Source organism: Salvelinus sp. IW2-2015, linkage group LG15 (assembly GCF_002910315.2).
Source record: "Salvelinus sp. IW2-2015 linkage group LG15, ASM291031v2, whole genome shotgun sequence".
Lineage (NCBI taxonomy): Eukaryota > Metazoa > Chordata > Actinopteri > Salmoniformes > Salmonidae > Salvelinus > Salvelinus sp. IW2-2015.
The window spans coordinates 66,172,841-66,194,199 of NC_036855.1; the positions used below are offsets into that span (position 1 = coordinate 66,172,841).

At 42.9% G+C, this 21,359-nt stretch overlaps 1 protein-coding gene across 1 annotated transcript in view; it reads right to left on the reverse strand.

The window, feature by feature from the left end:
* Positions 1-7,787: 7,787 nt before the first annotated feature.
* The window catches only part of LOC111974738 (Wilms tumor protein 1-interacting protein homolog), a 30,989-nt gene continuing 17,417 nt past the window's right edge, over positions 7,788-21,359 (reverse strand). The window contains exons 3-8 of the mRNA XM_024002706.2: positions 16,343-16,410; positions 14,481-14,543; positions 14,097-14,227; positions 13,885-13,936; positions 13,264-13,332; positions 7,788-11,050 (exon numbers count right to left, since the gene is read on the reverse strand). Coding sequence (XP_023858474.1) covers positions 10,898-11,050; positions 13,264-13,332; positions 13,885-13,936; positions 14,097-14,227; positions 14,481-14,543; positions 16,343-16,410 — 536 coding nt within the window. The 3' untranslated portion in view covers positions 7,788-10,897. The remainder of the gene's footprint in view (positions 11,051-13,263; positions 13,333-13,884; positions 13,937-14,096; positions 14,228-14,480; positions 14,544-16,342; positions 16,411-21,359) is intronic.

Here is a 21,359-nt window from a genome sequence, read left to right on the forward strand (position 1 = left end):
TTTAATCATCATTAAGCTCTGTGATATGTGGCTAAAACTCCATTAAACAAAATACTCTGTGAATTTCAAACAAACCATGTCTCATCATAATTTCTGCTTGTACATTACAGATTACTTTGCTGTGCAATGCACGAATATGTCTCATCATAAATCCAGCAAGTACATTACCATGATGTTGTATGCAAGAATACAGTGTACAAACGATTAAGAACACCTTCCTAATATTGAGTTGCACCCCCTTTAGCCCTCAGAACAGCCTCAATTCATCGGAGCATGGACTCTACAAGGTGTCGAAAGAGTTCCACGCGGATGCTGGCCCATGTTGACTCAAATGCTTCCCACAGTTGTGTCAAGTTGGCTGGATGTCCTTTGGGTGGTGGACCATTTTTGATACACACAGGAAACTGTTAAGTGTGAAAAACCCAGCAGTTTTACAGTTCTTGACACACTGAAATCGGTGTGCCTGGCACCTACTAACATACCCCGTTCAAAGGCACTTACATATTTTGTCTTGCCAATTCAAGTGTTACTAATGTTCCTAATGTTTTGTACACTCAGTGTATGTCTCATCATAAGACCAGCAAGTACATTACAGATGACTTTGCTGCGCACATGCTTTTTCCATAATACTGTATGCAAGAATATGTGATGTTTGTTTCAACCAACCTAGAAGTACTATTTTTCTCTGTACCAAACTGCTCCTGGTTATAATTTATTGAGTGCCAAAGAGCACAAAGAGAAAAACCAAGGGACCCAAGACACTGTGATGGGCTAAGCAATCCTGTTGCTTGGCAACAACTCTATACTTCAATCATAACTTAGCCTGAGTTATTTCAGGCTCAGTGGCACAGAATATAACAAGCGAGTTTTGATATCATTTTGGAGTTTGAGAGAGAGAAAAAAGAGAAAAAATGTTTCTGATTTATATTTGCACCTGCTTGTTCAGGGAGAAAAGTATTTGAGTAAGTAGTCTGCCGAATAGCCTACCAACCCATTCTAGGACCCATGCACTTTTCAAGTTACATTCAGGAATGCAGCTCAAACTGTTCCATTGAAACCATGAATTTTGAACATGAATACGACTGCCAGTTCAGAGCATGTTCCTGAGATGTTTCAAGAACAATGCCTACTGCATTCCCCCACATTCACCCTGCATGCTTTATTGGTTGACCTGTCAGTCATTCTCACCGAGGCCTGTTTAAGAGCTGCCCCTCAACCTCCCCAACACCACGGTCGCCAAGGCAACGTCACTCCTCCAGTCTGTACACACATTCCCAAGTTCACAGAGGTGACAGAAAGTAGGACCTGGGAGTGGATCTGTGTTAACTGGCTATTAGCCAGCTGGGGTTCGTGTTTGTCTATACCTCATCATCACTTGAGAGATGATTTGAATTCCTATTTTTCAGCTATGTGCTTAACAATGAGGACTAGCACAAACCTCCCGGAATATTTTGAAGTCAATACTGTATGTATGACACATTTCTGCATGTGTAACACGTACCATGAAAACTTAATTCTGAGGAAAGGTTCACCCTGCAGTTCGACAGTTATGTTTGCTAGTCACTTGAACTTTGCAGGAATGCCATTGATCAAATATGATCTCATATCTCAACACACTTTCCATGGGATATTTWATTTCTAAGGCAAATATTACTCCTGAAATARTTGCAAAGCYAACTCACAGATTSCCCTCTTATAACCRAGAMGWRGGCCCTCTCATTTTCTCAGTTGGTCTCCAGTCTGAATCTGCTATTGACATCCCTCACATGGCGGACCCTCGGCCTACAGCTGTAAAAAGGGGCCATTTAGTCAGGCCCTGTTCCATATTTCCCATGGCTACTAGAGTTATATAAAGGTTAGTCTAAGTGCGTGGGCAGGCATTGCTCCTCGTCATCATACTGCTGACTAGTATAAAAGCTAGGGGGACAGTGGGAACAGTGGGGCTGGGGGCCTGAGGCTCTGGGTGGTCCCTGGCATTGTGGATCCCAGTCTGCCAGGGGTGGCAGTGATATTGTCAGTCACATCTCTGAGACATCCAGGCCTGGTTTTTCTGACCCCCACGACAATCAACTTTTTTACTTGATTTCTGCCAAACTACCAGACAGACAGCTGTGGCTTGTTTAGTCTCACGGGCCCGTGGCCGCCTCTCTGTCATTTATTCAAGCCATGTGATTTTGAAGTGAAGAGTAAATCGACGTGAGCCTTCAGTTGGCGTTCTATCGCTCCAGCACGGTGACGTTGTTGATGGTCATAGAGGGCAATTATGCAAATTGATTTTAACAGGTCAGAGGTCACACCCTGATATTTAACTAGTTAACTATTTAACATCTAACACATTTCATTGGTTCACTTTTAGATATAACACCACAGACTAACGTGTCTGTAACCATAGAATCATGTTGGGTATGAGGTCATTCTGTTGTGTGCATATTTCAGCCTGGGCTCCTGGTGGTGGAGGGATCTCTGTGCTCCAGAGGGAAGGCTTCCTTTGTATGGTGTAACAGATCTCACCTCACAGTGTGTCCCTGGGGCTCCAGCTATACCGCACACACAGAGCTCCCTGAGTAACAGGGCGGTACCCTCACACACACACATAAAGAGTGCTTTGTGCCCCAACTCCTGGAGCTGTCAACCAACACCAGAGTTCTTCCTCACGAAGACTGAACTGAACATGACTGTTCAGAAGCGCTCAGCTCGGCTGCCCAGTTGGGGACAGACTGTTCTGCTGTTTATGCCTACACATATACAGTACAGTACACATCCAAACTGAATTATACCTGAGCATGTCTCAGTTAGTCATAACAGATTACAATGACATTGAGTGTGATTTATCTGGATGGGTTGAGGTGTATTTTAGGAGGCTTGGTAAGAACCTCACACGTCCTCCTCCGCGTCTGACCCTGGATGAGCTTTATTGTAAGTACATATTTTACCAGTGAAATCTACCTGCCCACTCATTCACCAATACAGTCTGAAAGAGAGATGGCCTGAGGGGATAACAGTAGTTAAATTATCTACTTCCAGTTCCTGAAATCCTGCCCAATGCAATGCCTATCCATTATCCATTACACAGAACAACCAACCAGCAGAAGTAAATACATTTTGGTGAGTATACATCTTTTAAATTATATTAAGGTGGTCTCTGCCACTGAACCTGTCCTTGGAACCATCCCAACACTCTAGTCCAGCAGGTCAGTTTGTATGCTTTCTATCTCAACCCTGTGCTGACCTTCATTTTCTGCACTGGCCCTGATAAACATTTTCCCAATCCATGTTAGCTCGAGGCTCTGTTCTGTCACAACCAACCGCTCCTGAATTCCAGGCCTGCTGACTGACCAACCTCAGGCCTTCACAGCCTTTGTTCTGGACTTCAGAGGGGGAATACCTCAAAATCAAAAGCAGCACATTTCCTGTTCAACAATGATTCTGTTCACTACTTTAAAAGCAAAGTCAGGCAATTCAGTTTGTATGACAAATATAAACCTCTCTACACTCAGAATAGCATTAATTGTGTATGCTGATGTTATTCTCTGTACACTTGACAGAGAATCAAGGCATTGTTGCCATGGCGCCCTTATGGCAGCCTAGGCTGATTACTCTGCTATTTTCATTGTAATTTATTGTTTTAAGTGTTTTTTAACGTGCATTTTTCTTTTGAGTAGCTAATCAGGTATTGATATTTTTTATCCAATCATTTTTTACCTCAATGTTGAAATCAGACAAAAAATTGCATCAACAAAGTAAAGCTAGCTGATTGTTTTCTTTTGAATACCTGCATTGAAGAGTTTCACCTATTATCTCCTGGATGACTACAAAGGACTACAAAGTACAGGAATGGGGCACATTGGCATATTTTACTTAGGAAGATTCCTTCATAGTTTGAAGAAGATTAAACAAATCCTGAGTAACGAACTCAAAAAAGGACCTCTTCAACTTGGAATCCTATGGAAAAGCTCAAACATCGAGGATGGAGAGGTGGTAGGAAATGCATTCATGAGCCAAAATAGTCCATACAGAACTGTACGCCTCCCTCTCTTCCCCCTCTATGCAGTGCAGATTCTGACCTTCTGCAGACAGTTAAAAAAAGTCCATATTCTGCCTCTCACTCTAGCCCCTTTAAGACTGGCACAGTTTAATACGCATTCTGTAACAAACAAGACTTTACTCGTACAAGAGTTCATCAGTAACAATGGCTTGGGACTACTATGCTTGACGGCAGGGGCGCAACGTTGGATTTAGAAGTGGGGGGGACATAATATTTTTTATTTAAAAAATATATACAGTACCAGTCAAAAGTTTGGACACACCTACTCATTCAATGGTTTTCCTTTATTTTTTAAAACTATTTTCTACATTGTAGAATAATAATGAACACATCAAAACTAGGAAATAACACATATGGAATCATGTAATAACCAAAAAAGTGTTAAACAAATCAAAATATATTTTATATTTGAGATTCTTCAAAGTAGCCACCCTTTGCCTTGATGACAGCTTTGCACACTCTTGGCATTCTCTCAACCAGCTTCGCGAGGTAGTCACCTGGAATGCATTTCAATTAACAGGTGTGCCTTGTTAAAACTTCATTTGTGTAATTTATTTTATGTGTTTGAGACAATCAGTTGTGCTATGACAAGGTAGAGATGGTGTGCAGAAGATAGCCTTATTTGGTAAAATGCCAAGTTCATATTATGGCAAGAACAGCTCAAATAAGCAAAGAGAAACGACAGTCCATCATTACTTTAAGACATGAAGGTCAGTCAATGCGGAAAATTAAGACATTTTTACGTTTCTTCAAGTGCAGTCGTAAAATCCATCAAGCGCCATGATGAAACTGGCTCTCATGAGGACCATCACAGGAAAGGAAGACCCAGAGTTACCTCTGCTGCAGAGGATAAATTCATTAGAATAACTGCACCTCTGATTAAAGCCCAAATAAATGCTTCACAGAGTTCAAGTAACAAACACAACTCATCTTCTGCACATCACCCTAGTGTTTAATTTGCCATACTGTAATAATGCCGCCACTATGGCCTATTTATTGCCTCACCCCCCTTATCCTACCTCATTTGCACACACTGTATATAGACTTTCTCTATTGTATTATTGACTGTATATTTTTTTATTCCATGTATAACCCTGTGTTGTTGTTTGTGTCGCACTGCTTTGCTTTATCTTGGCCAGGTCGCAGTTGTAAAACTTTTCACCTAAATCCAGTGACATGGAGAAATGTTTTGTTGATGTCATGTTGAATTCACATTAGTTGACAACTCAACCAAATGTGAACTAAAACTAGACATTGAAATGACATGTGTGTCCAGTGGGTAGCTCATTTACAACGGGCAAAAAGTTCCATGCAACTCGCGCTGCCGTGTCACAATACCTGGTACTCTAGTCCTGGATCTTGGAACTGCTACTCACGCAGGTCCTGAATTTGTTTCAGACAGGGTTAGTTTGCGTTTCGCATGTGCTTAATAGCACAGATTAGGGTACCAAACGCTCTAAGATCCATACAGTCATACTGTATGTGAAAGGACCCTAAATCTCCCAATCCCCCCAGTGTGATACTAATCTATCGCCCCCTTAAAACCAACACAGTCTCTTTTAATACAGTTTTCTGAGCTGATCACCTCTCTGTGTTCTACCCTCTTCAATGTTGTTATCCAAGTTGATTTCAACATTCACGTTGATTCAAGAAAATGTTGACATCCACATTAATATAGAAGTGTTTGGAAACATATTATATTCTTATTTACAATTAAAGTGACTCCAAAATGACACAATACATTATTTACCATTCATTTCTATTGGGCACAAAATAATCTGAAACACAACCAAAACAAACAGCAAATGAATCCAACAAATTTGTTGTCACAAGGTTGATGTAGTCATTGTGTGCTAGGAATATGGGACCAAATACTAAACTTTTGACTTCTTCAATACACATACTGTATAAGTGAATTTGTCCCAATACTTTTGGTCCCATTAAATAGGGACTATGTACAAAAGAACTGTAATTTTTAAACGGTTCACCCGATATGGATGACAATATCTTTAAATTAAAGCTGACAGTCTGCACTTTAACCTCATAGTCATTGTATTATTTATATTTTATATTTTATTTTATGCACTTTGAGATTTTTCATCTATAATGAAAAGTTCTTTACAAATGTAAAAGTATTATTACTTCTCTATAAACATCTAATCATGAGCATGACATGACCCAAATGAAGGAATACAAGTCATCTCAGAGAATCTCATGCTGCAATCTCAGCAAATAGTGATTTTTTTCTTTTTTAAGTATCTGCTTATGTGATTATTTCTGACCTAATGTGATGCCAAAAGATCAATGATAAATTGTCAAGTGGGATGACACACACTTAACAACCTCAGAGACTGTCACAAAGACAAATATATCAAACACCACTTCTTTTTGCAAACCAAATCTCCATAGGCCCAATGTGTGACTGTGTGGTATTTGTACAGTGTACTTGAGGGTCCTCCTCCAGGCGTGTGGTTATTGTGAGGTATTATAGAACTGGGGGATTCATTCACTTAAAGAGTTTGAGAGGAGCATTACAGTAATCATCCTACTTTATGCTCCAATTGGCACAAATGTAGTCCAACAGGACGTTAATTTAAGAGTCTTAAATCCTCTCACTTGTACAATAGGAAACCGTGGGGGTGCCATCTTCTTGTTCATCTAGACAGTTTGCTAATTTGATTCGGTTTATAATCCCTGTCGTGTTATTTAAACCTGACTATAGACAGAAAACAAAGGGTAAATGAGCAGAAACAGACCCAGAGCCGATTGTCTGTGTTAGATGCTTCTATCTCGTTTTATGATTCAGAACTTGTTGAGTGAGTTGATGGTCAACCCCAACTCATCATAACTAAAACTTAGTAACCATGACAAGCCCAGTAGTGTGGGTCTGGGGCTGTAATTATCAAGCGTCTCAGAATAGGAGTGCTGATTTAGGATCCGTTTTGCCTTATAGATCACAATGGGCAAATGGGAAAATGATGTCACCAATCGCAGTCTGAGATGCTTGATACATATGGCCTCTGATTCCAGTAAAGTGCAGATGGACTGTTTACTTCCAGAGCCAACAATACCCCAGAGACTGCCCTATCYGRGATGACTGTCAGGAGCAGAGCTATCATACTGTACATACCACGGTGGGGGCTGCTCTCTGCTCTGCTCTCTGAGGGATCCTCCATCACACCACTTGCTGGAGAGACTTGCGTGCGGGGATGTAATTACACACCACAATTGCAGTAGCTCTGATCTGACGATGATATCTTTCTAGAACAAACATCTCTGAGTACACAGAGGTAACTGGAAGGCATTAACAACAGCATGGGACTTTCATCCAGAGCTGGGATTTTTCATKTTTTTTATTTTCTTATTTTTTATTTTTTAAGGGGATTTTTCATCTTTGTAAGCATCCATCTTCTCCACAGGGAGACAAGGCACGGCCACGGGAAAGTCAGTTGTCCATATCACTCCCAAGTTCAGGCTAAATCATTCCCATATCCTTCCCAGGTTTACCACATTTCGTTGTTGATTTATGTCCAATGGTAGCACTACATTACAGCTGTCTCTTATACACATCTAGATGTGTATAAGAGACAGACATTACAGCATGCAATAAAATGGTAATAACATGGTAATAGTATGGTAACAAGGTATTTGTGTTGTAGTTCAACAAAGTGCCATCATTTGGATAGAAATTATCATATGACTTCACATTCAACAACAAAAATACATCATCATTTGGTTTAAGTTAGCTACAAAACCACTTTATTTAAAAAGCAGATTATATAATCTACAGTTAAATGATACGTCCCAATTTTTAATACATTAAATAACTTTTGACTTTTTCATGTTTAGATAAATAAATCTAGTTTCCTTTTTTATGAACCATCTAGGTAATCAAACACTTATACAAAAGTGATACAAAAGTGATGTGACAGAGGTGTCATATGTGCTTATTGAAAACTACTGGTAGGAGAGAGAAGACTTCACTTTCAGAGTGATTTATGATGAAAGAATAACTAGCCTCTTTATGCACAGGTATGGGGAAACTAGCTGTGTGCTATGCAATAGAAATGGAATTGAAGTAGTATTTTTAAAAAGAGGTGTATTAAGACATCGTTAAAGGGGATCAACTCTTGTCAAGTTTAAAAATGTTCTGCTTTAATGAAAAATGATTTGAGATTGATATGAGTGGGTCTTATTGTACTATTCAAACTACAGTTCAGAAAATGCCATTGCCTCATTCTTCAAGTATATTACACATTCCTTGACTAGGAGTCTCATCATACTATGCTGAGATTCAGTTTATCTACCATCAAAGGGAATTTCCCAGCAAAAACATGTACTCCAGGGATACTAGCCTTTTCACTTTTGCAAATGTACAACTGGGAGCAGAGCAAAAAATAAACAACAGTTTGCCAAACATACACTGATAATTACATTCCAAAGAATCTCATCGAGGGATACATCATAAAGCATATTATGCCTGTGTCGGCCCCTCCTCTCCGTAATCTCTACGTCAGCCTCCTTGTCTGTTAGATTCAGTAGTATGAGAGGACAGTTCCTCTGACTAGGCTACTGTGAGCAGGTACTGGGTAGGCCTGAGTCAGAACCTTAACCCATCCTTTCTGTTGGAGAGAGATTGAGAGAGCATGGGTCGTTTTGTGGAGCTGGGTGGCCGTTGTCCTGCTCACTCAACAAGGTACATGCACCATGGCACTGCCACTGGTGCACACACACACATACACACACACTTCTGTACACACTGAGTATACCAAACATTAAGAACACCTTCCTAATATTGAGTTACACCCCGTTTGCACTCAGAACAGCCTCAATTTGTCAGGGCATGGACTCTACAAGGTGTCAAAAGTGTTCCGCAGGGATGCTGGTCCATGTTGACTCCAATGCTTCCCACAGTTGTGTCAAGTTGGCTGGATGTCCTTTGGCTGGTGGACCATTCTTGATATACACGGGAAAAACCCAGCACCATTACAGTCTTTGACACAAACCGGTGCGTCTGACACCTACACCATAACCCGTTCAAAGGCACTTAAATATTTTGTCTTGCCCATTCACCCTCTGAATGGCACATATACACAATCCATGTCTCAATTGTCTCAAGGCTTAAAAATCCAGTTTAACCTGTCTTCAACTACACTGATTGAAGTGGATTTAACAAGTGACATCACCTGGATTCACCTGGTCAGTCTATGTCATGGAAAGAGCAGTTCTTAATGTTTAGTACACTCAGTGTCTATAGACCAACAGACTAACACACACACACACACACACAGACGCACACAACAACACAACCAGCGAGGGAAAACACGGGGAATGGATTCCCCAGAGACACGGTTTGGACCAGCAACTCCCACAACCAACCAGACAATCAGATCAACCAGTAGGTATGACACAGTAACGTCTGCATGAGGAGGATATGTGGGGACTCTCGATGGTCAGACACTCACTTACTCAGTGCTACCATATGGGTCAAATAACCAGTGTGTGGAACTGTACATGTTAACAGGTCTGTGGATCGCATGACCAAGCAGAGCGAGAACACAGGGGCCTCTAGGACGTGTCCTTGAGGAGAAATTAAACAACAGACCAATACCCTTCAGAGGACCGTTAAAGACTGTGACAGCTCGTTTGGCCTCCGATTCCATTTGATAATAATGCAGCAAAAAAATACACTACACTTCTAGAATCTTATGTGGAAAATGTCTGCAAAATATATAGGCATGTATAAAAGACAATCTACGTGCTTCTAACTTTTTTTCTCATTATATAATCGTTGAGACACTGCTTGTGAATCTCTCGAGGTCACGTCTTCTAAGACTGCTAAGTGGAATGAGTGCCTGCCCAGGCTAGCGCTGTGGCTACTGGCTACTGACAGCACATGCGGTGCCACGAACATCCGCTATGCCAAGGAGCACTGGAGCAAAGGGATGGTACAGGAAAGTGTGTCACAGAGTCACATGAAGGGATGGTACAGGAGACTGTGTCACAGAGTCACATGAAGGGATGGTACAGGAGACTGTGTCACAGAGTCACATGAAGGGATGGTACAAGAGAGTGTGTCACAGAGTCACATGAAGGCGCTCGGTTGTGGCTGGTAGACTCGGTACCCTTGCATAGCCAAAAGGAGCTGTAGCTAGCTGGACTGTGGCACTGTTACCATGCGGTGAGGTTTCTCAGTGGAAGGCCACTCTGAAGGCACAGCATGTCCAACCCTCTAACCCTGCCAGACAGTGCTGGAATGTTATGAGCGGCCTGTTTCATGGCCTCCCAGCCTCCTGGCAGAGACGCTGTCCTGCTCTCTCTCTCTCTCTCTCTCTCTCTCTCTCTCTCTCTGACAGAGGAGCAGTAAATGCATCATGGCATTGGGCTTCAGTGCGAAGGAATGAAGAAAACAAAAAGGGAGGGAAAAAGAGAGTGATGGAGAGAGGGATAGAGAGAGTGACCCCCTCTCTCCATCCAGGCCAGTCCCCACTGTGATGAATGTGCAGGGGTCACGGTGCTGACGTCGGCCAGGGCCTCTGGGTGGGCTGGGGCCTCGGCCTGCTTCACTGTTCACAGACCAAAAGGAGGAAGGAGGGAGAAAAAAACTGATGAGAGAGAGAGAGAGAGACGTGGACTCTCTCCCAGCCCGGTCTTGTGACTTGTCCATTGCCCTGTATATCTCCTCTCCCCAGGGCACGGCCGGCAAGTAGAGAGCGAAGTCTCCCAGGGTCTGTCTGTTCCGAAGTTCCCGGGATTCCGTGGGCGGGGGATTCCTTCTTCTTTGTTGTCTCAGGTCACCTGGGAGGCGGGTCAGCGGTGGGTTGGGGTTGGTTCCTCGCCGACCCTGCCCTCTCACAGCTCAGTGACGTGTAGTGGGTAGCTGGGGGGCGGGTGGGCGGGCACCGGGACCTTTAGCCTGCGGATGTGGCAGCCGTGACAGAGCAGGTGGCAATCCAGGGGGTAACAGCGGTGACCCTCCTCGTCGTTTAGCTGGAGGCCACAGTCCTACAACACAGAGGGAGAGAGATAGACTCAGTGAACTGCAGTAGCTGGACATTTGTGAAGGAAAATATTATATACACCCATCTAGGGTTGGGCGATATGACGATATATATCGTGTGATGATAGATAAACATCTATCGCTTCATATTATGCTCTATCGTTTATTTCGTTGTGTCGCAAATCACACTCTTTACGGCAATATCTTTTGTCAATTGGACGACACTTTGCGTTCTTCCACACGGAAAAAATTGTAACACAAACAAACATGGAGGAGAGTGAACGTGACACAGAGCACAGAGACACGGAGCTCGTACCTAAAAGCGGGGCTACTTCGGTCGCATGGACGTCGTTTGGGTATGAAAAGTCTGACACAGACCAGAAAACCGTCCTCTGCAAAATATGCCGCAGGCCGGTCCCGACAACAGGCTCAAACACCACTAACCTCTTTTACCACCTACGCAAGAATCATGTGAAACAGTACGGAGAGAGTCTACAGATGAGACCCAAACAAGTACAGTCGAGTGCTCAAAACAAACCCCCGACTCAGACGTTGCAAGAGGCGTTTGCCCGCGGCACACCATGGCAAAGAATCACGAAGATGGAAGGAGATAACTGCTGCCGTTACAATTTACATCTGCAAAGACATGGCCCCAATTTACACGGTCGCGAAACAGGAGTTTCGTGAGTTGGTGCTAACACTTGACCCAAGGTACCAAATACAAATTGATATGTAACATGTATTAATGCCAAAATAACATGCAAAACAGGCAAGCCCCCCAATATATATATATATTAGACCTATTTTTATTTTGTTTGCAACTATAGTTGAAGTGTATTCTATTTACCTTTTAAGATTTTATACATTTATATTTTAGTTGAAACTTTGCACAAAGGTTCTAAATAAAAGGAGAAATAATCAAATATGAGTAAGTACCATTTATTTGTTGAGTATAATTCAAAATGTAAACAGAAATAGGCCTTTACATGTGGTCATTTAATATAAGCTATTTATTTATTACAGAAAATATGCTATATCATGATGTGTATCGTTATCGGGATATGAAATTACCTATATCGGGATATGAGATTTTGGCCCTATTGCCCAGCCCTACACCCATCCAATGCCTTTGAGCAGGTGCTGGATATCAAAACTATCCATATTTCAGATATGTACTGTACTACCTTTTTCTACCTTTTCTACCTCTCGACTGATATGAGAGGCCGCTGGTGGGTATTCCTGTCAAGTTAACGAAGAGGCGGAGTAGCCTAGAGGTTAGAGCGTTGGGCCAGTAACCGAAAGGTTGCTAGATCGAATCCCCGAGCTGACAGGGTAAAAATCTGTCGTTCTTCCCCTGAACAAGGCAGTTAACCCACTGTTCCTAGGCCGTCATTGTAAATAAGAATTTGTTCTTAACTGAGTTGCCTGGTTAAATTAAAAAATAATAATTACATACGGGGCTCTTAACCATTTTTTAAATATGTGATGAATTTTCCATCCACTGCCGACCTGGACTTTAGACCCCTGTAATGACTATCAACCCCACAGAGGCTGCTGAATGATTACCTATTGTCTACATAATACCTTTATCACTCACCTAGATGGGATATGAGCTATTCCCTGGAATGCGTGATAATGAAATGAGTCAACCAGCTTTTGCCATTAAACATGGAATTCTTGATCAAACTCACACACACTTACAATCACACACTTTATTTGAGCCCTGGTTACAATGACTCACACTTGACAGAGCTATCATTAAACTGCTGTGTTAATGAATGCACTGTCAGGAATTCAATTTGGCTGACTTGACTAATTACTTTGATTACACTGAGGTTTGTAGGTCACGTGGGATGATTTCCTGTACATGTGTCTGAGTGAGTAAGTGGTCTGACCGGTCTCTCAGAGTGCTGAGATTCCAGGGTAGTCAAACAACAACCCCTGGTCTGATGTCCAGTTGAGTCCAGCGCTATCACCCTACCCTCTCCTCTCCCACAGCTCAACTCTGGAATGTGCCTGGACAATGAGTCACCACAGTGTTTTGCCCCTCACTCAGGTTCAGTTTGTGTGTGTAGTGCACACACCCACAGCAACATAGACCCACACTGCCATAGCATTTACACTAAAATGGATTAATGATCATAGTCAATGTGCTGGCTACGTTCAAAACATAAATAAGACAAGACACACAAACAGGGTGGTAATGACATTGTCTCACCTCGCAGTGATAGCACTCCACATGGTAGTCCTTGTCCATGGACACCACCCGGATGGTCTCCTCAGAGCCCTGTTAGGAAACACACACAGTCAGTCAGACCCTCCCGTTTCCACCACTCCACTGGCACCAACAATCAGAGCTGAATATTAAGAGAGTTGGGTCAGAACGGACGCCATTGGTTTTAGAAGGGACGCCATGTTAGTGCCTTTATTCTCGAAATTTGGGAGTTGTAACAATACGAGAGCGCCTCCGACAATTCCCTATGAAATGACCCTCTGTAAACAAGCAAAACAGAGCAGCGAATTTAACAGACGTTGTTATTGATTATCATTCGGGATAAGGTGTATCCATGTAGGTACTGTGTTGTGGTGTCAACTAATTGCTCATCTGCCTTCACTGGACATCTTCATAGATTTGGAAAACTATCAGAAATAAACAGCACAGCACAGCGCGGAAGCGCCAATTATCACTTAGCAACGGCTATGGAGGAGAAAATAGCAATCTCGGAACTTTCAGACAGAAACCGCATTGGCCCAACCCTCGACAGTATATACTATATATGACTCTGACAACTAGTGCCAGGAGATAAGAGGATACAAGCAGTCATTGGCTCATCATTACCTGAGCAGGGAGGATTGGTTGGTTGCATGAGGCACATTTTGGGGCAAAGACCCTGTGGGGGAAACAGAGTAGAAGCCAAGTCTTGGTACATGCTGTATAATTCATCTCAGTTTCAGCACAAACCAGGATTTAAAGAGTACTGCGGAATGAAGAAACTCTTGCATGCTGACTTCATCACGTTGGCATTATCTATGAGAGACACATGTCCTTACGTGTGGTAGTCTTTAACACAGTAGATGTTGTTCTCCACGTCCACAGTGAAAGGCACTCCGTCCAGACCCTCTGTGCAGACCACACAGCGGAAGCAGCCAGGGTGGTAGGACTTGCCCAGTGCCTGCAGGATCTACACACACACGCACACGCACAGAGATAACAGTAAGGCTAGAGATTGAGGCCTCTCAGTAGGAGTCAATCACACCAGCCCGTTGGCATTCAGATACAGAAGCAAAACTAAACTAGGAGGTATGATGCCACATGTCAAGAAGAGATACAMTACTGCTYAAGAGAAATCCCAGAGAGGGACAGGCATACTGTTCTGCTGATTGTCTTGTATCCCTATCTAGCAGGCCCTCCTACAGTATTAGGTTATTTCTTACCATTTCCATGATGAGGTGACCACATACAAAGCACTTCTCTGCCGTCTGCTGAAAGCCAGAGTACTGTGGGAGATAAAAAAAGAGACTTATCACTGGGCTTGTTAATATTCTAACATGTAGCAATGGAAACTGTTACATGGTGACTGTTAACTGTGTATGGTTGAGACTTGGGAGTGCAGCATTACAAAAGAGAGGATGGCTAAATTTGACACCTTTAAGTGTTTGAGACAGGGTTGGGGTTAATTCCACAAACTAAATTCTAATTTCCTTCTCCCTGTAAATTCAATTAAATCCGTTTTAATTGTATGTCAGTCTTTGAATTCAAAGATAATTCAATTCCTCTCAATTCCAATGGTAAGTCAATTCCAATAATTCAATTCCCAATTCAATATTTTCCTGAACAATTCCACAAATATTCAATTCCATTTCAATTCAAACAGTTCAAATAGTCTAATTCCAAGTCAATTCCAATTTAATTTGAATTGATTTCAATGTAAATTCTCCACTTCTTAAGTGATTTCAAGAATTGAATTGGAATTTCAAATTCAATTGGAATTGACCCCAACCCTGGTTTGAGAACCCCTAACACTATGACCAAAATGTAAATGTAGGGAACCAGAGTACAGCCTAAATGACACCATCTATAGGGGGTGCTGCTGCTCTCTTTATATTGATGTGAAAGGAGTTGGTCCTTTTTCCTTTGTCTCCTCTCTTTGTTGAGATGTGTATGAGAGACCAGTGGCATTGCTGTAACGATACTGTCCTAAACCAAACCCATCAGAGCACTCTACTAACAGGAGAGCACACATCCAGTCCTCAGCTCTCTACTATTGGTGGTCTCCTAAAGTCTGGACCACAGTCACACAAACACAAGGAGATGTACCCGAACTTGAGGTAAGACATGTGTAACTTGAACATAAGATATCACATTGAAGTCAATGAGGGATTTAAATGTGAGTTATACATGCATTACCATCGTTATGTTTGTCCCATAGTGACCATCTGCAACGCACATGAGGGTAATGGTGGGACAGGGGCAGCAGGTGGAGATGGGGTGGTGAGGGGTGCATGGGGAGGGTGACTCCAGATTTCCACTTTAACCCCCCAAGACAGACCATCTGTCCCGATGACAGGGCAGAGCTGGTGGTCAATACTCTGAGGAAGCTAGGGACTTTATCACATCCACCATCTGATCCCTTTAGGGTCTATTCTTTACATCTACAGTATGAGGAGACCCAATACCACTCTTAGCACTCATCCTCTCCTCTTGAAAGTCTGTTTTAGGGGCCAATGGGCAATGTCTATGTGTAATGGAGTGAATCATTTACATTAAGTAAGTAAATGGCAACCTAACAACCTAATTCAGTAGTAATAAGGTCTGTATCTTTTTGGAAGACAAAAACGACTGCTATAAAACACCTGGTTCCCATTGATTATAGATTGACGGACGTCTATAAGAGATCAATACAATGTGTCCAACCTGGGCAGATGGATACATCATACAGGAGGCAGTCTGAGGCCTGCAGCTGCCCACAGCCACTCCGCCTCCCTCTATAATTCTAAGTGCTGGGGAGTAATGGGATGAGAGCAGTGGGGTAATTGTGCTCCTTGGGGAAATTTGGGGGAAATTAGTGGGAATTGGAGGGGTTGTGCTTAACTTTAATTGTAGCAGTGAAACATCTGTTTCCTCTGGAGGGTTTTAGAATGTGCAACCGCTCCTCTCCCAAGTCTGTCATTGAGGGGTGAGTGTGTATGAAGGACATGGAGAACTCAACCTCTGAACATCTGCATAATGAACATAACATAAACATAAATGTATGTGTATAAGGAGGCACGCAGGGACAACATATGTTGTAACTCACCAGGAAGTCCTCTTCACAGTAGACCTTGCCGTGGACGTTGTAGAAAGCTTTCCCTCTCAGCCTCCTCCCTGAAGAAGAGAAGTAAGTGTGTGAGCTGGGATATAGAAGTGTTCCTGTATCAGACTCTGTCAAAGTGAAAACTGTAAAAGTGTTGCTACGTATGTGATTTTACCCAACCCGTAGGCTATAAGAAAGTTAATACATCAAGGAAATAGTGTTTCCAGCCTTTTGAACAATGCTGAAATGCTCCAGGGGTTCTCCTGATGATATTTTAAATACATTATCCAAAACTGTATTGTTGAGAATAAATAGAAATGGGAGTTGACTTTCTGCCTCCTACTCCCCTGACTCCTCTCTGTTCCATTAAAGCCACAACAATAACAGATGTCAACAGGAAACACCAGTGACCAAAGCAGATGATAGTAGCATAATGTAGGTTTACTCGTTTGAGGTCCACATTACTGTTTCAATACTCTGGTCATCCATTGATCCCCACGGGACTCCTTCTACTTAGAACCAGCAAACAATCAATACAGCCCCACCATCCAGACCAGGCCCAAGCAGCTTTACAAACTCCCCCTCCTCACCCTTCCTCGCCACCACCAGTGCCATTGTGTACAGCTCACACACACTCACCACCACAGCCCAAATATAGGAGCCTGAGCAAAGGATTTCCCCATGTCTGGTATAGCCAGGGCCATACTAACAGTTAGTCCCTCCCCAAAGTCACCATTTTGGGGCTCCATGAGCACAGTAGCACTAAATTCCACAGGATAAAAGGGAATTCCACCTAAAAGGAAAGATCTCCTCAATGCTCACTCCCACTGGCCCTGGCCTTTGCGCCCCCTGCGATGCTTCTCTTAATGCATGCCCATTCAAATACACTAAATGGCAGCAGCAGTCTTCTCTTTCTGGCAGCGCAGTGACTTCAACCCAGCCCAGCCTGGCAGACAGAGCGCATAGAGCTCATAAATCTGCAGGATTAGTCAGATTTAATTGCCGTCCTGAGCTGCCATTGATTTTATGGGTGTCCTGGCTTGGGAAAGACATGTCCCCCTTTTTACACCCAAATGAATGCAATCACTGTATTTCACACACAGTGTCACATTGCTGGGAGATAGCAATACATTAACACCCACATAAATGGCTATAGCAGCCGAAGAATGCTGTTCACACAATAGGTGAGACTTAAGACTGAAAGCGAGGAACTATTAGCATTTAGAGTTGGAGGCTGGACGAGAGAGAAAAAACATATTTCKTGTTGACTACAYAGGAGGASCTCTTTTAATTCAGAGTGACTAAACTTATAAAAACCATTACATTCAAATGAACAACACACCAGTGAGCCGGAGCTGGGGCATGTTGCTGTGTGTCTGTCTGGTGACCTTTGCTCTGGCGAGTGCATCTGGAAGGTGAAACACAAAGCCCTCGGCGCTCGCTGACTGTGGTGCTCTGCTAAGGGAGCGGGCCGCCTGAGCAAACGGGGACATTCTTTCTGCCTGAGGTCACTAGTTGGTCCCATTCAACCCCCCCTCCACCCCCCCTCCCTCATAGAGAGGGGGAGGGCTCCCTGCCTCCCTRTCTCTCCCTCTAGCCTTTGTCACAGGAGAGGAAAGTGCTGGGCTGGCTGCAGTGGGCTGGGGCTCAGGGCACCTCTCCTCTTCTCCTCAGCTCACAGCCCCTGAGCACGGTGGGACATGTGACATTTTCCATGGAGTTCAGGACCAAATGGCTCCCTGATTGGGATTTCACACTCAAGATACTGTACTTAGTTTTTATAGCTCCAACATTGGTTTCCCATGACTCAGTGCTGCGTTTCACAGACATGCACATAAAGGGCCATGCATCTTGAAATAATGGGAGCGATTCTCTCAGCTAGATATTTAACCCATCAGAAATAATTTTAGAGCACTACAACAAACTGCAGTGAACTGGTCAAATAAAATAATTATCTGAGGAAAAATAAAATCCTTAGTGAGTCATACTGCAGCAATCAAAGTTTTGTGATCATGTGGTCAGTGTGGTAGATTGTGGACCAGTCATGGATGCCTGGTTGCGGTAGCCTGGTGGCGGTACTGTAGCACTGCTGACTGCTACTCCTGGTGCCAACCAGCCCGGCATCTGGACATGTCATTGGACCTGTGTCATTTATAAAATCCCTATGCTACTATGTTGACTTTTAATGACCTGGCTGTTGGCCATAGGCAACTCTTTTTTTAAACTATAGTTGCTAAGCCAAGACATGAGATCACAATAAATACTGAATGAATATCTCCTTATGTAAATAATCTGAATAATGCCCTAGATTACCATCTTTTAAATGTTCAGTATCCCCATATTCTTCCTGTAGGGGGGAAACATCAAGCATGTTGCACCCTCTCAGTTTCTACCCCACCCACTCTCCCCTCTCCTTTCCTCCCACTCTCTCCTCTCAGAACAAGTGGGCCTTTATCACCTGCAGGCAGGCAGTGGGGATCTGAGGGGGAGGAGGCAGAGAGGGAGAGGCGGAGGGAGGGCCTGCCCAGTGCCGTGGTAAGTAAAAGAAGGATGCTGGAGGTAGTGACTCACTCAGATTGCTTGGGACTTCAGACAGGAATGTTTCGATCCCGGCAACGTGAGCATGTGCTGACCTGCTGCTGCTTCCAAATAGTTTTTAAGTAAGTCTCTCTTTAAAGAGCCACAAGCACATCTCTCAAATAGAAAACCCAGAAGCTACAGAATCTCCCAGTCTCTCTAATATCATTAACCTTTCTAGGACACAAGTTCCGCTAGCGGAACCCCTCGACAACATTCCACTGAAAAGGCAGCGCGGGAAATAAAAAAAAAAAATATTTTTTAGAAATATGTAACTTTCACAAATTAACAAGTCCAATACAGCAAATGAAAGATAAACATCTTGTTAATCTACCCATCGTGTCCGATTTAAAAAATGCTTTACAGCGAAAACACAACATATGATTATGTTAGATCACCACCAAGTCCAAAAAACACAGCCATTTTCCCAGCCAAAGATAGGAGTCACAAATAGCAGAAATAGAGATATAATTAATCACTAACCTTTGATGATCTTCATCAGATGACACTCATAGGACATCATGTTACACAATACATTTATGTTTTGTTCGATAATGTGCATATTTATATCCAAAAATCTCAGTTTACATTGGCGCCATGTTCAGAAATGCCTCCAAATAGCCGGAGAAATTGCAGAGAGCCACATCAAATAACAGAAATACTCATCATAAACTTTGATGAAAGATACATGTTTTACATATAATTAAAGATACACATGTTCTTAATGCAACCGCTGTGTCAGATTTTGCAACCGCTGTGTCAATATTCAATAATCTGAGACGGCGCTCAGATAGAAACAACATTTCTCCGCCATGTTGGAGTCAACAGAAATACGAAATTACATTATAAATATTCCCTTACCTTTGATGATCTTCATCAGAATGCACTCCCAGGAATCCTAGTTCCACAATAAATTGTTGTTTTGTTCGATAATGTCCATTATTTATATCCAAGTAGCTACTTTTGTAAGCACGTTTAGTACACATATCCAAACGCTCGTGCAGGTCCAGGCGAACTTCGGACGAAAACTTCAAAACGTTATATTACAGGTCGAATAAACTTCTCAAACTAAGTATAGAATCAATCTTTAAGATGTTGTTATCATAAATATTCAATAACATTCCAACCGGAGAATTCCTTTGTGTCTATAGAAGTAATGGAACGCAAGTCGATATCATGTGGAATGCACGTGTCCAGGACCTGGCTCTCTGCCAGACCACTGACTCAAACAGCTCCCATCCGGCTCAACATCACAGTAGAAGCTTCATTCAACATTCTACAGACTGTTGACATCTAGTGGAAGCCGTAGGACGTGCAAACAGATCCATATCCCACTGGGATTTCTATAGGCGATGAGTTGAAAATCGACCAGCCTCAGAATTCCCACTTCCTGTTTGGATTTTTTCTCAGGTTTTTGCCTGCCATATGAGTTCTGTTATACTCACAGACATCATTCAAATAGTTTTAGAAACTTCAGAGTGTTTTCTATCCAATAGTAATAATAATATGCATATATTAGCATCTGGGACAGAGTAGGAGGCAGTTCACTCTGGGCACGCTATTCATCCAAAGTGAAAAAACCATGACCCACTCAGTCTCTCAGAAACTCCCCCACAACTAAATCACAGCGAAAGTCATGATCAAGTAGTCGAACCATCGCCAAAGGCAGCATGGGTTACACTACTAAGTTGTTGTACATAATTTAAAACCTTGGCCAGATCCCACAATTTACACTCAGATGAGGGAGTAGCATAGTAATAGAATGACTAGATTCTATTTATATGGGGAGTAGCCAGGCTAACTCTACTTAGTGCAGCCATCTACCATACCCCAGCCAGATCCCCATAGCAGACAGCACAACATTGAGATGTGTGCCCTGTGCCAGCCAGCCAGTCAGGTGCAGCTGGTGAGTGACTGAGGAAACCACAATGCATCATAAACAGGTTTCAGAAATACAAGGCCCTTGGCTGTTTTCTCCTGGCTGGTGTGAGAGGCACTAGCAGGATGTGTTACAGTAACACAGATGTAACTAGTTAATCACTAGCGTGCCCCATTATAGGCATGGATACATGTGAGCTAGCAGACAAAAGGCATGTGGAAGGAGGAAGTGGGTGGTGATCCAGTCAGGAGCTGGGCGTCAACACCAGTACAGGAAATAAACAGGAGACTGGTCACAGAGGTATGTCTTATGACTGTATAGTTGAGACGAGTAAATAATGAAGAGTGTGTGTGGGTATGTTTGGGCGGGTGGGGGGTGTTTGTGTGTGTGCGTGCGTGATGTGTGAGCGTATAATTACTCGCGCACACATTTTTCTGTGTGTGTGTGTGTGTGTGTGTTTATCAGTGTGTGTGTGTTTATGTGTGTGTTGTTTGCTCAGAGCCCATGCCAGGCCGGCCCCCTCTGATAAGCAGGCCTGGTACACTTTGTGACTGTCTGATTGAG